Consider the following 17,013-nt stretch of genomic DNA (forward strand, 5'->3'; position numbering starts at 1 on the left):
CAATCCTTGGCAATTTCCAGTCTTAGAATGTTGCTTAAAGTTCATGGCCAGAGTCATTATGTCTTTGAGATAGGTCTAGACTTCATGGTTCTGAATCCACTATTCTATTCTGTCTCTCTATATAGATGAGTCAAATCTAATACATACAATCCTCATCTCAATACTGAGCTCTTGTCCCACATTTCCAAATACCTATTGGACACCTTCACTTGGATATACTGCAAACATCTTAAACTCAATAGATCTAAAACAGAATTAATAATTTTCTTCTTAAACTCAATCATCTTCCTAATTTTATTTTTGTTAAGGATACCACCATTCTTCCATTCACCCAGATTTGCCACTTCAGAATTACTCTCAATTTTTCTCTATCACTCAACACTCATTTCTAATTAATTGTTAAATTTTGTCAATCTATCTTTTAAACATCTTTCTTATGCCTCCTTTTCTCTTTATTCACACCATAAACACACTAGCCTGTGCTTTCATCTATGGCTACACTATGGCCATGTGCTGCTCATGAAATTTCAGTGGTTTCCCATTGCCTAGAATAAAATACATTTTCTATTTGGCATCTAAAGCCTTTCAGAATCTGACTCTAGCCTATATTTCCAGGCTAATCAACATTACTTCTTCTCTTGTACACCAAGCACTAAATTAAGGGTCCTTATTCTTTTTTTTCTATCATGGAGCCCTTTGGCAATCTGGTAAAATAGATGGATGGATTTTCAGAATGGTATTTTTTAATATATAAAATAATATATATAGGATTATGAAAGAAACCAATGATATTGAAATTTAGTAATGGACAGATAGATGTTAAAGTTATAGACTCTAGGTTAAAAACTCTTATTCCAAGTAAATAACAAAATTTGCCAACAGCCAAGAAAAAGATCTTTAGTTAAAAAAGAGCAGCAATTTGAATCATTCAGAGTCACTCCACAATCATGAAAAATTTTTTAAAAATGGAACAGAATGTTCAAGAAAGTGAAGGAACCCAGACCGCAATCCAAAATAACATCCTACAAAACTAAGTCAATTCATCACTGAAAAATGTTGGATCTTCTAAAAGGTGGTGTTTGAGGCATTCCTAAAAAAATCTACTACCACCACATGAAAACAGTGTCAAACAGAATATTTGACTTACAAATTTTCAAGAAAAGACTAAGCAATGAAACAAATTCTTTTGTTTACAGACCATTGATTAATGTTGGGGATGGGACAGGCAAAGGCAAGGATGTCTAATGAACAATAAGATGAAGAATAAAAGACGATCACTAAAAGCATAAGGGAGACTTATGTGCTATAGATTTAAGGAAAATTTAAAGGGCCAGATGAAGGGAAAGAAGAAGAACTGAATTATTATTTCATGGATCAAACTCTGTGAATCCTTAAAAATAAATTATTTCTCATTAATTATAAATCTAAAATAAAAGATAATTAATCATCTTTTGTGGGAGGGATAACAGTGGAAATTGTGCAAACAAGATGTTATAAGATCAGACAGTAAGTTAAGCTGGAGTTATATCTTGACTAAAAGCTAAAGACAAATAGAAGTGGGATAGTGATTTCTTTAGTCTCTAAAGAGTGAGAGGTGAAGGAAAATAGATTAAATGAAGATGGAGATACTAGGATAAGGTGATTCAGAAGTAAATCATGCTCCTGAATGAGAAAAGGAAAGATGCCATTAAAGAATGTTTCTATTGTTGAAAAATAGAAGAGTTTTATAAGGAGATCTATAGAAAAGTTTTATATTGGATTTCATTAGGTAGAATTTGCACATGAAAAAGACTACTTTCTACAAGAATGGCTTATATACCACAGAAGTTCTTTTTTACTACAGAAGAAGAATGAATTACATTCCTGGAGGACTACTGGATTATTGTGATAGCGCCCTGATTTTCTACCATACATCTTTCCCTTCTCTAATGCATTGTCCATATAACCACCAAAGTAAAAATCTTCAAGAATAGTCTATGTCACATCCCTTTTCAGTCCATAGACTCCCTATTAACTCTCAGATCAAATTCAAATTCCTTTGTTTTACATTTGAAATTCTCACATCTAGATTCTAACTATGGACATATCAGTTTGAACTGGCTTTTGAAAGCTAATTATTAAAATTTCAGTATGAACATTTTACATCAGAATTTAACAAGCACTATGGGTCAAAGTTTTGTCAATAGTATAAACTTAAGAAAGTGATGAAAGAGTTCCTGTTACAGATTAAACTTAAAAGTATGTTTTAGAAAGCTGGACTTACTACACATTAATCCCATCCCCGCACTCTATAAACTTTCTGGTTATTACACAAGACATTCTATTTCCTATCTTCCTTTGTACAGACTATCCCTCATGCCTGGTACAGTATCTATCTTCTCGAGGGTATTTTTCCAGCTCCCATACACACTGATGCACTAAGTTTCCAGAGGTGGTTGAACCAATGTATTTCTCACTGGGTATTAACTGGACTTTACAAAATGTATTTACTAAAGTTGTATGTTTCCCATTGATTATGAGTTAGACTTAACTAGCTGTTGCAAAAATTATTTACTAAAATAGTATAATAAGGATAGTTGATTTAAAATAATTTAAAATAAAAATTTAAATTTATAATAAAAAATAAAAGAGGGGCACACTCTGCTCTCTGCACATGAGGTTTCTAATGGGTTCAAAGTTCAAGAACAATGATAGTGAGGCACATATATTGAGAACTCACATGACCACAGGATATGTCATAGCGCCTTGCTATTACATGTCATGTTTTGCCTTCCTAGGGTCTTGTGAAGTTCTCCTTAGTATCTCTTTGTTGGATTCTGATCATCAGTGACTATTAAGAAGACAGCTTGATTCTGTTAAGACTATAACTTGAACTACAAATTCATAAGGGGTCTCAATGAATCATTCACTGTCTTAATATATCACTTTATATAGCCACTATCTTAATATATCACTTTGTTATTACTTATTCTTTGATTAGTTACAATCTATGAAATTTCTTATGGGGAATTGCCAAATTTACACAGGTTGGATGGGATGTGGGGAAGGGTTAGAGAAAGTGGTACTGTGGATTATTGTGATTTATCCAATTGGTCTTCCTGTCATATTTCCCCTCTCCAATCTATCCTCTATACAGTTGTCAAAGTAACAATCCTCAAGTAGAGTCTTTGATTATGTCAGACCCTAGGAATCCAGCTGGAGCTTCTCTACCACTAGAGTAGCCTGACAGAAACTGCCCATTTCTGAATGAATTTGCTGTTTTATATGTAATAAGCAATCTTTTTTTTTTTTATTTAATAGCCTTTTATTTACAGGATATATGCATGGGTAACTTTACAGCATTAACAATTGCCAAACCTCTTGTTCCAATTTTTCACCTCTTACCCCCCCACCCCCTCCCCTAGATGGCAGGATGACCAGTAGATGTTAAATATATTAAAATATAAATTAGATACACAATAAGTATACATGACCAAAATGTTATTTTGCTGTACAAAAAGAATCAGACTCTGAAATATTGTACAATTAGCTTGTGAAGGAAATCAAAAATGCAGGTGTGCATAAATATAGGGATTGGGAATTCAATGTAATGGTTTTTAGTCATCTCCCAGAGTTCTTTTTCTGGGCATAGCTGGTTCAGTTCATTACTGCTCCATTGGAAATGATTTGGTTGATCTCGTTGCTGAGGATGGCCTGGTCCATCAGAACTGGTCATCATATAGTATTGTTGTTGAAGTATATAATGATCTCCTGGTCCTGCTCATTTCACTCAGCATCAGGTTCATATAAGTCTCTCCAGGCCTTTCTGAAATCATCCTGCTGGTCATTTCTTACAGAACAATAATATTCCATAACATTCATATACCACAATTTATTCAGCCACTCTCCAACTGATGGGCATCCACTCAGTTTCCAGTTTCTGGCCACTACAAAGAGACCTGCCACAAACATTCGTACACATACAGGTCCCTTTCCCTTCTTTAAGATTTCTTTGGGATACAAGTCCAGTAGATATTTTGGGCAAAGCAAAATAACTTCAGCTGAATTATCTTGTATTTATTCTATGTATATTTATAATATGTATATGCTGTTTCCTTGATAGAATGTAAGCTCTTTCAGGCCAGGAATTGTTTCATTTTTATTTTTGTATTCAGAATTGTTGCTTGAAAAATGCTTGTTGATTGAGAGGATAACTTGGGCTTAAGGAAGCTCAGTGTTATGATGAGGTCAGGAGTTAAGTCAAGGCCTTATAACTCAGGATAAAAAGTGGTTCCAACTCTATGACACTCCTAGTCAACATTTCTCCCATTGTGAATTGATAATACTAAGACTAGGGCACAATAGGGAAAAAAAGGAGAACATGAAAATAGAAATGAAATGACATGAAAAGGAAAGGGAAGAAGAAAGAAGAGACAGGAGGGAAGAAGGAAAATAAGGAGGGAAGGGGAAAAGAAGGAAGAGAAAGAAGAATAAAAGAGAGAAAGAAAAGGAGGGAGGGGGAAAGGATGGAGGAAAGGTAGGAAGGAGGGAAGGAAGGAAAGAAAAAAGGAAGGAAGAAGAGTTGGAAGACAGAGAAACAAAGAAATGAAGGAAGTTACTAAAAGTACATATACTTATTTCTGAGATTTGCTTTAAGTAGAAAGGTTCAATCAGAACTAACTACAGACATTATCAGTCTAATAGCTACTGAATTGGCAGATTTAACTGGCAGGAGATTACACTGAAATTCTGTTGCAATGCTTCATCATAGTGGAAGTGATCTCATAGACTTTCTAAATCTATTCTTCTGAAGTTCAAAGTCCAGCAAAGTTCTGCAAAGCTAAAAAAGCTTTGAGGATGAATCCAGTGATGGTATGTATGGTTATCATCAGAGAGACTCCTCCCTAGAATCTTGGCTCATCAATGGCAGATGATAATGGGATTTTTGGATCATGGCAATTCCAGTTCTATCTATTATATATTCAGAAGGTTCCCACTTATGTGAGTGGAGGGAGCATACTTATGTAATCACGTAAAATCTTTCAAAGTAAATATTAAAAATTAGATAAAATTAGTGTGGTGGACCTCAGAGTCAGGGAGATCTGAATTCCAATAAGAACTCTGCCATATATTGGCTGTGGAACTCCAGACAAATCAGGACCTCAAGATGATAAGCTGTAGAATAGTTGCTGCTCTGTTTTGGTATAGGGGGTTTTTTCCACAGGAAATTTCCTACATTATTAAAATCACAAGTATATAACAACAGTAGCAACAACAAAAATGGAGGCCCAAATGGGGGCAGGTAATAGGGCAAAAAAATACCCCATTCATGTCTTGCTATATCACTTTTTTAGTCAGATATTTTAAAAGTATTAGAGTAATTTGAACATATTTCCAACCTATTTGGATATTTCACTTATATGCCCATATGCTGGCTAAGAATGGGTGTCAATGCTGCATTCATCTTTATAGTCCAGAATTTATAATATGTAGATAATTTTGGCCATTTCTTCAAACCCTTACTTTCAGAGACGTAGAGAGAAGGTATTTTTTATTTTCATATGCAAATTCACATAGCAAAATGTTGCTATATTGTAGATGAACACTCAATAAATTTGATTTAAGATATATATATCACTTCCTGCTTGCCAATGTAGATGCTGCCAAAGATACCTGGATGCCAAAGGTGGCAGCCATTCAAACCCTACTCAGCTGTGCATTACAATTTGCTGTGAAATGAATCATAATATTATTAATCATCCCAGAAGGATTCCTGGCCTGGGGGAAGGGAAGCTGTTTGAGTTCATTTAGGATCTGGAACATTCAATTTTCTAGCTCTCAAATTTCAAACACAGTTTGAGCCCTGGGGGATGGGAGTTATTTATTTTTGGCAGGAAAGATTTCTTCCTTCTAAGAAGAGAGAAAGAATTGAGGTTGTAAAATGCATGTTAAAAGTCTTCTTGGGTATCAAATAACTAACACCAAAGTCATGTTTTCCTTTCCAGCCCCAAAAGGAATTGCCTGATTCTTTGCCTCCTTACTCCAACCAGGTATACCTTTCTGCCCCTAACTGTGAGTTCAGATACATTCAAATGTTGAGACTAGTTCAAGAAGGAGTCTCTGCCCCAAAATATATCTGGATCAACACTAAGCTCCGTTCTTGCTTGGCCATTTTGCTTATATCTGACCTATTGTTCAGCCATATGGTTTGAACTATCACTCTGTTTTACCTTCCTCTTCTATCTTGTTTCATGGTTCTTTTGTTATCTGCTAACATGGTAGGATACCTTTGATATTTAGGAGATTTTTGGCTATGAACTAATTAATTAACCTTAGACTCTAAGTTATAGATGGGCTATTATTCTGCATTATGGGATGAAATTATAGGTCCTTGATGTACTGTTCATATAGGTACACATGTAAGTTTTAGTCTCATATTAACTACATGACTTTGCACAATTCATCACATATCTAATTCATACTCAAGTAAAGACATCACCTATGATATCATTAATTCTCTTTGAAAATGAAAGATGAACAACAACATGACTTTGGGCAAGTCATTTGACCTCATTCATCCTCTGTTTCATTATTTTTAAATGGGGCATTAATATAGTATCCTGTTAGCAATCCCTTCTTGTCCTACCTTCCATGCTTTGTCTGGAATGTTGGTTTTCATCTCCCAAGTTTATGGAAGCAGGAGAATAGTACCTAAAAGAGGATGAGGAAAGGACTTTGCTTATATTTGTATCCCCAATGCTTTGTCCTAATAAGCTTTCAATAAATTCTCTTATGTTTGTCTGTCTCTCTGTCTTTCTGTCTGTCTCTCCCCCTCCCTTTTTTCCCTTTCCCTCTCCCTCCCTCCCTCTCTCCTCTCTTCTTTTATCTCTCTCTGTGTATCTTTCTCCTTTCCTCCCTCCCTCTTTCTCTGTCTCTCCCTTCCTCCTCCTCTTTCTCCTTCTTTTTCTTCTCTCTCTCTCTCTCTCTCTCTCTCTCCCCCCCACCCCCCCTCATCTATTTGACATAGTACCTAACTATGCAGGTATCTATCATCTATTAGTCTATTCTCTAAGACATTTCATTAATATTGGAACAACCTGCCTTTCAGAGATGTTGTAAGGATTAAATAAAAATATATGTGAAAATAATTTATGTCAAATAAAGAACTTTATAAATTTCTCATAACCCCAATATCCTTTTTTCCATGATGTATTTTGTAAGCTTCCATTTATTCATAATCATGTGCTTGGCCTTTATGCAGAGGAGTTTATATTATTATGATTCTCTAAGGGATTATAATGTAAGATAAATGTTTGTCTTTTGAGTTAAATAACATAACCTTGGCTCTCTTTCTTGGGGGCCAGGGAACCAGAGATTAATAGACAGAAGGTGTCTGAAAAAGCATATGACTTTCTACAAGCATGTTAATTCTATCAAGGTGGTGCTTCCTTGGCTAGGAGGAACCATAAAATATTTACTGGGGCAACCAGTTGGTGGAATGGATAGAGCTTCCATCTTGGAGTCATAAGGAACGGAGTTCAAATCTAGTCTCAAACACTTCTTAGCTGTGTGAGTCTGAGCAAATCAATTAGTGTTGTTTGCCTAAGTTCCTCATCTGGAAAATGATCTGGAGAAGGTAATGGCAAACTGTTCTAATATCTTTGTCAATAAAACCCTAAAAGGGCTCACAGAGAGTAAGACATGACTGAAATGACTGAACAATAATGAAAGATATTCCCTGTGAAGGAAAGAGTATGATCTATCTCTGCTATAAAAAAAAGAGAAGTGAATACAGAATTCTGGGTAAATCCACTAGGATTCAAGTAAGAAAAGATTCTTCCTTCCTTCAATTTCAGAAGGTATCTTTCTAGTTTCTAATTTTCCCCACAGTCCGTCATTCCCTTGAACTATATGGTATGTAAACTGCAATACAGGGCCCCCTGGTGGTTTGGGAAAAAAATTCATGAGTTCACTTCTCCATTTTGAAAGGCAGGACTTTCTGAGTAGTTTATTTCCCCAAGTCTGGTTTCCAACTAGAACCCATGCTCCACAAAGAGTAGCAGGTTGAAATGGGCTGCCATAATTTTAGGATGAACTGTAACCATTTCACTTTTTTTCTAACTGACTAGCTTTAAGGATGGAGATTATGTATAATCCATCCCACTCCTTATTTCTCCTACAAAAATAATAAAAAATGATTTGCATTACTCTCATTTCATGCCTTAGCTAAAAAGAGGTGGTGATTGTTAAGAATTCACAACATTTTATTTTATTTTATCCAACTAAATCTTTTAAAAATGGGGAAAACCTGGGTCAAAAAGCCCCTTCATATACTCAGCAACCATCCAAAATAATTTAAGACCTCGGAGACGGGGGGACCCACAACACTCCCTCCCTTTTGCTTGAGCGTGGTTTGTTGTAGAGAAATCCAAGACTTTAAGATCGTCTCACTCTCAGTAGGTTGTGTCCAAAGTTGTTATTTCAGTGACAAGATAAGGTTTGTACAAAGTCACATGTACTCTGTCTCATTCTCCTCTATGAACAACACATCTTCATAAAATAGCAAGCTGTAATTCAGGGTGCAGCTGTGACTGGGGGACAGGATGAAGATCAATGACTTATGCAAAGATGGAACAAGTAGCCTTGGTCTCATTAGCCATTGAGCTAAGCCCATCAGAGCTAATCAGGCTAGGAGAAACATCTTCTACAAACCAAAATGGAAAACTTTTGAAATATAAGCCTCAAACCTCCTAAGTTATCATTATAAAGCAATGCTTTCATCTAGAGCAAAAGTGAGTCTGTTTTCTTTTCTCAGTTCCCACCAAAGTGAAGGTTTCAGAATATAATTCAGTGGAAAAAGAAACATTTCTTCAGAGGAGTTAAGAACGTTCCCTACTCCCCTCTGACAGCAGCAAACCATTTATTATAAGTGAGTCAATGGATTCTGGGTGAATAAGATCCTTCAATAAAATGTCCAAATCTAAAAACAAGTCCTTTAGGAAGCTTCTAGCAGCACTGAGCATTTATTATTTTAAATGAAAATTACATTTCAAAACTTTTATATAAAAATCATTGAAAGTGCTAGATTGGATCATTTCAATATTAATTTTACCCAACAACATTGCCTCCCAGCTATGTTTATCCTTTATTTACTCGACACAAATCATTACAAACATTTATATCTAGCCAACAGTAAAAGTTAACAAGTTAAGAGTTTACTCTTCAAGAAAAAAGTACCACCAATGAGGTCATTGGAACAGAATAATAAAAACAGATGCCAGAGCATTAGCTTATGAGGTGGAGATGGGGAATCAAAGAATTTCAAGGAAAAAAAATCAAAAGTGATCTACACTTTTGAAGTCTTCACTGTGTTTAAATACTACAATGTTATGTTAGTGATTTTGTTTTTTGCAGTCAACTCTCAAATATAGCAAATCTGTCCCATCATATCACTGTTTCATTAGATGCCTTTCAATATTAGCCAGGGCAGGTAAGTGGAACAGTTAATAGAGTGGAAGAATTGAGTTCAAATCTAGACTCAGACATTAGCTATACGACCCTGGGCAAGCTCCTTAACCCTATTTACCTCAGTTTCCTCATCTGTAAAATGTACAGAACAAGGAAATGGCAAACCCCTCCAGTATCTTTTCCAAGAAATCCTCAAGTAGGGTCACAAAGAACTGATCACAACTAAAAATGACTAAACAACAACAAAAAAAATTGTAATGTGAAGAAAAAGCTGACTTCTCAGCCTTAGAAACAGTCTTTGCCATCAAGTATGTCATCAAAGAAGACACAGGTCCTGAGAGTCTTTTCCACTTTCATTCTTCTGCTTGACTCCTGGAAAACCATTCCAAAGTTTGCTAATTGCATTTTCTAAATTAACACTTAGAAAATGCCACTTGCATGAAATATAGATGAGACTGTATAAACAGGTCCTAAGTGTTTGACAATGTCTGGCCAGGTTTTCAGGCCTCAGATTTCTGTTTGAATCATTTCTTTTTAAGCAAACAGGCTCCTCTGATTTGCAACCAGGACTGTCTGACTCTCTCTTCTTTTCGATTTCTTGCTCCTCTGCCTTACCTTCCAGCACAAGGCGCTGGAAGCTAACAAAAGAAGTCCAGATGACAATAAGATAAGCCCCAAAATGGAAATGATGGATCCATGAGAATTGAAACTGTAGGCTACGGCTGTAACCACCACTCCGGCAATCAGAACGACCACAGCAAAGGGGATGATACAGCGGTAACAGGAGAGCTCAGCTCCTCCCGTGGCGGCTGTCAGCTGAACTTCACTGACCAGGGGAATCGCAGTGACCACACACTCATTATTATTGCTCTTCTCCATTCTTACAGGCTCTGGATCCTTTGGTGTTCCCAAAATCTCTTTAAAATTCTCTTCGGTCATATTGTGCTGAGGGATTTCTTATTCTAATTTTTTACTCTAATTCTGGAACTGTTCATTAAGGCATATGCTGTATGGAAAAAGACAGAGGCACTCAACTGAAGAATTTCCATTCTAAGTAGTACCAAGAAAATGCAATTTGCAATTATGAAAATAATAACTAGTATTTAAATAGTATCTTTACTGTGCCAAGTATAGACTTTGCAATTATTATCTCATTTAATCTTCACAACAATCCTTGGAGGTAGGTGTTATCATTATCCTCATTTTACAGGTCAAGAAACTGAGGCAAATTGCCTGAAGTCACTTACCATGAACATTTTCTTTTCCTTTTCTTTGTCATCTTATCCCAAGTTTTAGCCCTTTGCAGCTTTTGCTCTCTCAACACAATGTCAAAAAGTTTTGAACACCCTTGAGCCTGTGCTGTTATAGTAAACGTCTGAGGCTGTATTTGAACTCAGATCTTCCTGATCTCAGATCCAATTAATTATTTACTCTCTTCCCTGAGAGGCAAAGGACTGGAGAAAGTCAGTCTCCTCACCACAATGCCTCTCTGCCAATCCACCTTGAAAATTAGTTGTATTAACATTTTTTGTTTGCACAAGTCATTTCTGAGTATAGAACCCTTCTAACTCCCTTTTCTCTTTTCACCATGAATGTTTTCAAGAAGAAAATTTAAGCAAAAATGATAGTGAGATCTTCAAACATATATAATGGAGACAGATCTGTTTCATTATGTCTTCTGGGATCAAAAGCTCCTTCTACTCCTTTCATTTACTCTGGTGTATTCATTTATATATTTTATTCTACAGATTCTCCTTATTTATCTCTTTCTGATAGATTTATCCAAACTTCTTAATGACATTTGAAAATTAACTTCATATTTTTCACCATCAGCTAGCTGATGAAGCCAACAAAACCCAAGAAAGAGGGGTTATAAAAACCAGGAAGCATTCTACAGTGTTTAATAGACCCAGGAGGTCTACAAACATTTTACTAGCTCTTCTGTTATGCCTATTGCTCCTTTCCTCCTTGAAATAGAACAGAAAGAACTGAATCCAGATTTATAATATCATCAGTGCAAGGGGAGTGAGCATTTTAAGCAGATACCTCTGACAGTAATTTCAAGCCAATGTTGTGGCTACATAATATCCATCCTTTCCAAAAGATGATCCATTGACAAATGTGCTTGTCAATGGGGATAGGGCCAATAAAACAAGGAGAAACTTGGACCATGACTCCTCAATTGGCTGTTATTTAGTTAACAGAGGAAAAGCATGTATGTTTCTATAGTTACTGCTTTACTCTTCCACATAAAGATACCTTCCACGTGCTTTTTGTGGAGAGAAGTGTTACAAGATTTTAGTTATAATGAGCATATATATTTACAATCCAAACTGACCCGGAGGCTTTCAATCCTTAAACAGAGAAACAAAAGGGAGTAGTGGGGGAGAAAGTGGTATTACAGAGTGTCCCATATTCACTTTCTCTTAAAATTTAAAATAAAACTTATTTTCAGTTGATTCTTATTCCCCTTAATTGTTAGAGTTTGCTCCCTTATCCCTTTAAATTATCTTGCTTATGCTTATCCATTTACCTGTTTCATCACCCTGCAGAATGCAAACTTTTGGTTTACTTCCTACAAAGCTTTTATTAATCTACTACCTTTCTCATCCCCCCATTGTTTTGAATATATTTAACGCAAATTTATGTATGTATATGTCATTTCTCTCAATAGACTGTAAACTTCTTGAGAGCAAGAATTTCATTTTCATCTTTGCAACCTCAATATACATCACAGACATAAAATAGGAGTTTAATTCCTGTATAAGAGAATTGAGGGAAGGGATTGTTCTTTTGTAACACCTCCTCTCCCATTCCAGTATTTAGCACAGTGTCATGCATGTATCAGGTGTTTAATAAATGCTCTTTGGGTCATTGATTGTAACATAGTGTTGAGTTGACAAATCACAATTTCTTTGAAAGGAAGAGAAAATCCTTTTAGACTGCTTATCACACACACATTCACAGAGCTAATTTTTCGTAAGATTTACAGATGCATTCCAATTCTCCAGATTTAACCTTATTGAAATATTCTTCTTTTGAAAATCAAGTCAAGCCTGAAAATGTACTGAAAGTTTCTTAACTTAGATGCACAAAAGCAGTTTGATCTAAATTTTTGTCAGTGAGTTGAAATTCTTGCCTGTTACTCAAGCTTGTTAGTCACTTCCTCCCAGTTTTGAGAAACAGACAGCCAGAAGGACTTAAGTCATGCATTTTAGCCCCTTGCAGAATCTACTTATGGCTAACTGACAGAAACATTTCACATTGACTGATGCCCTGGATATTTTCAATATCCACAAAGAATAAAGTCAAAACAAAACAGTTTTCACAGTCTCTGCCCAGGTCCTAACAGTCAGACATCCTCTGGGAAGGAAGTCTCCCCAACATTTTGTTACAGCTATCTAATTGACCATTTGTACCTAATTCAGGCACAACAAAGAACATTTCTCAAACCCTGAAGTTACCCAGTAGAAACTGTCAATCAAAATTAAGGTTACCTGGGATTTTGAGGGGGGATATGTATAATGGAATGGGGGATGGTGGAAATAATGGGATGGAACAAAAATTACAGACAAGACCCATACTCCAGTTACTTTATACTTACCTCAGAAAAAGAAAATCCATTGAAATCAAATTCAGTGTGATCTCTTAGGAAAGAAAGAATATGTCTTATCTCTTTGAACCTCTTCTGTCAACTTGAGAAAAAGAAGGCAGCAGCAGCTCTCCTAATCCCACTGGTAATATGTCTTGTCCAAGATTGCTCTTTGAAAAGATAAATGAGAAAAGAAACTGTAGGGAGGAAAGCCAAAAACCCCCAAAACAAACAAACAAAAACAAAACCCCCCCAAAGTGGATTGTTTTCAGTCCACTCAGTTCCCACTCTAAAGCTCTTTCCTCTTGCCCTCTGCTTCTAACACCCTGTGTGCCTCCAACATCAAAAAGAGCAAAAGCTCTTCTCTCCCTTCCTCCCTCTCTTTTTATCCCCTCCCTCTCCCCTCCTCCTCTTCCCTCCCCGTCATTTTTTTTCCTTTTCCTTGCCAGCAGATTCCAAGTTTTAGCCCTTCCCAGCTTTTGCTCTCTGACATGGTAAGTGTCAGAATCATTCGCTTGAGTCCCTAGAGAAAGGACACAGCTTTTACTTTGATTTCTCTCATCAAGTTAACTACATGTGGATCCTGACTTTCATTACTCATGTTTTCCCCCTTAGGTTTCCAGTTTAGGGCCCCCACTGCCTCCTCTTTGTTTGCCCCAAGAGTTTTCAGGAGAACTGAAAGGTTGAAATACCCTGGGGTCAGTGCTGCTATAGACCTAGCTGAAGGCGGCTCTGGGGGAAGCTCCCAGAGGACAGCCAAAGGATGGAAATTATTATCGACAGCAGAACAGCTGGGAAGCCACCAGGCAGCTGGGTTAACTTTACAAACTAGGGGAAAAAAAGAAAGATTTATGTTTCTAAGCTTTTCCAGCCTTACTCTGCTGAATGGGTGTAAATAGGCCAGGAGCACAGGAGTTCTGTAGAAAGCTGAATCCAAAGCAAGTAAATCTTGGGAGTGGAGGAGGAGATTAAGACTGGGGCAATGGATTTCCAATGGTGCAAAATGTTGATCTTAAGTCATTATCAATTAAATATGGTTACTCACAGCCTGAATTAATGATCAGGTAATTATGGGCACCCTGACATAGCAGATAAGAAATTTCATGGCTTTCATATGGGAATGCTGATAGCTTTTCTTTCATCCTTTCTAAACTCTTCTGCATGCATAAACTTCAAAGTGCAAGATCAATCTGTCATTTAGCATTTTTGTCTTTAAGAATCTTGAAATATTACAAACGCTAGGTTGTCAGAATGATTTTTTAATGGCAAATATACCAGGGAATTTATTGCACAGACTTTTCCTAATCTGTTCCCAGTTTTAAAATCCCAAGACAGTTATTTTAGTGAAACCCAAGCATTTTCTAGTAACCCAGTGAGCTGAACATCTCAATTCAACAAATCCACGTGTTGTAATGAAATTGCAAAATGAATTTTTCCCTTTTTCATTTGCATTAGTAAACATGGCATGGAGGTGGGGGAGTGCTGGGCAGAGACAGGGTAAAAATTCAAGTTAAATATTTGTTACCTCCTGAAAAAGAGCATTGTTGCTCCCTTTTAAACAAATTTTTTTCTCATTTGCCAAAAAAGAAGCATGAATAAATGTATGTGTGTGTGTGTGTGTGTGTGTGTGTGTGTGTGTGTGTGTTTAAAGTAGGAAAAGAGAAGGAAAGAAGATTTACTCTTTTATTTTTACAGTGAAGTTGAAAAATCATATGAATTCTCTAAGTGTACAATAAATGTGAAGGACTACAGCACCCTGCTTAACTGAAGTCAGCTACACACCTGGAATATGTGGGAATACCTGGAGTATGTGGGAATACCTGGAATAGCTCAGCTTCTGTTGCCCTCACTCCTTTTCTGCTTTTTAACAGGGTTGGTGGGGGACTCTGAGTGGAGGTATCTTCAGGGGATCAATGAACAATGTAGACTTTTGGAGTTTGGCATTCTTCTAGAATGGGGTTTTTAGAGGGGCCCTATATACAACCTTCATTTTCCTGATAAAACTGACACACTTGCCCAGGGTAATACAACTAGTACATATCTGAGATGAGATTTGAACACAGGTCTTACTATCTCTAAGTCCAGCTTTCTACCCTAACCCCATAAACTGTCTCATATATATGACATATACCACACATACATATATCATACACAAACACATGTACACATACTCATAATACCTATATACACATATACCTGTACATGCATGTATAGTGTATATACACATGTACATGTGTGTATAGTCACTAAATCTCAAAAGCATCATTTATTTTGGGAAGTGATAGTATGAGTAGGAAAAACCATTCATAGAAAAAAAATGTGAATGTCCTTCAGTGGAAGATGGGACATTATTTGAAGTGCTTTATTGGCTTACCTGACACAACAATTCTTCTATCATTCATTAACTCACATCAGACTTCCTCTACTTAACCATGGTTGGACACTAGGCTGCTATTGCTCTGGGTTCCTAGTAGCTATAATGTATAAGATGAGAGGGGTAGAAAAGTAAGCAACCAATTAAGATGAGCAGAATGAATGTGTGTCAGGGTGATGGTAGTGGCAATAGTGTATATGTGGGTGGCCTATGGTGAAGAAGATTAAGGAAGGAGAGAGATATCTGTGATCTTTCTCTTACAAAGGCTCACTTCAGCCTTTAGATTTCTTTCACTCTGGCAATTTTCCTCCTCTCTGATGATCTTACCCCCTTTCCCCAAGTATACTGCAAGCTCAAACTCAATAAGAAATTTGAGGGTGGGAGAGGTGCTGTAAAAATCTTTCCTGGAGACAAAATGTAGATTTCTCCAATGTTCAGGCTTAGAAGAAAGCAAGCAGAAACTCTACCCCCCCCCAAAAAAGGGGGACCCAAAGGAATATGATCATCCCAGAGATTTTTTTTAAGGAAAACTACCTCTCAACAAACAAAACATACTCTTTTTTTCAGTATTTACAGATTCCAAACTCAAAATTAAGAATTTCTAGTTAATAATGTCAGCTGTCTCTTAATGTTTCCCCCTCCCAGCAAGCCTGGGATGGCAAAGCAAAAATTTTAAAGGTATGAAACAGATCTTACAAAGGACATGCATGAGTAAAGTCACCTTTACCTCTAATATTTGGTTGTGCTTTAAAAAAAATCAGTATTCTGCATCCTTCCCTTTGTGAAAAAGAGACTGAAATCTCTGGCAAAGATTGAGCTCTCTGAACAAATTCTTCAAGCACATGGTTCAAAGAGAATTCTTTGGTTTTTAGAAACTTTTGTGATTCACTCCAGCGCTTCACAGCCATCCTCCATCAACAATAAGGTTAAGTATGTGGGTCCCGTAGTCATTTGCCACACACACACACACACACACACACACACACACACACACACACACTTTTTCTGCCTCAGGGCTTCAGATCAGAGAACAGAGCAGAAAGAAAATCCTTACCTTGCTCCAGACAGAAAGGAACTGAGACAAATTCTCGGACAGCACAAACAGGAGCAGGAGATGCAAATCTCTGTACTAGGGACTGTAAACAAAGTACTCAGCAAGATTTAAAAACAATTAAGGGACCAGAGAAAATGTGGTGAAAGGAAATCCCCAACCATTGACTCGCAGCTGAATTTCACCCAGCCTCTCTGTCATGTAGCCCAGTTCTTCTGTTTAAAGAGTAGCTGCATTTGGAAAAGTTGCTTCCTTTTGTACTGTGCTGTCCTTTGAGTAATTCCTATCTTCCCTCTGATTTTTATTTTCAAAGTTTTCTCTTCAGAATCTGAAACTCAGATTCCGTGAATATCAGATTCTTTGAATGAGGACTCAATGCCTTCAAACTAATGCTTATCTTTTTTTTACTCAATAAACACTTGTTGGTCAATAAATGTTTATCAAGCACCTACTATGTGTCAAGAACTGTGCTAATAGGCATTAGGGATACAAAGAAAAATAAAAGACCATCTCATACTTGAAGGTAAAGGGTCGAAGTGAGAAATATAT

At 36.6% G+C, this 17,013-nt stretch overlaps 1 protein-coding gene across 2 annotated transcripts; it reads right to left on the minus strand.

Moving 5' to 3' along the window:
* Positions 1-9,652: 9,652 nt before the first annotated feature.
* TMEM100 (transmembrane protein 100) lies at positions 9,653-16,552 on the minus strand. Of its 2 annotated transcripts, XM_031966440.1 has the most exons (3): positions 16,468-16,552; positions 13,052-13,209; positions 9,653-10,453 (listed from the first exon to the last, which is right to left on the minus strand). In XM_031966440.1, exon 3 carries the CDS (start codon positions 10,384-10,386, stop codon positions 9,982-9,984), a length of 405 nt encoding a protein of 134 aa, XP_031822300.1. In that variant the 5' UTR covers positions 10,387-10,453; positions 13,052-13,209; positions 16,468-16,552; the 3' UTR covers positions 9,653-9,981. The 2 variants fall into 2 exon arrangements, with proteins under 2 accessions (XP_031822300.1, XP_003768016.1); XM_003767968.3 differs by lacking the exon at positions 16,468-16,552 and having other exon boundaries at positions 13,052-13,405.
* Between the last annotated feature and the right edge of the window lie 461 nt (positions 16,553-17,013).

This window comes from Sarcophilus harrisii, chromosome 4 (assembly GCF_902635505.1).
Source record: "Sarcophilus harrisii chromosome 4, mSarHar1.11, whole genome shotgun sequence".
In the NCBI taxonomy this organism is placed as follows: domain Eukaryota; kingdom Metazoa; phylum Chordata; class Mammalia; order Dasyuromorphia; family Dasyuridae; genus Sarcophilus; species Sarcophilus harrisii.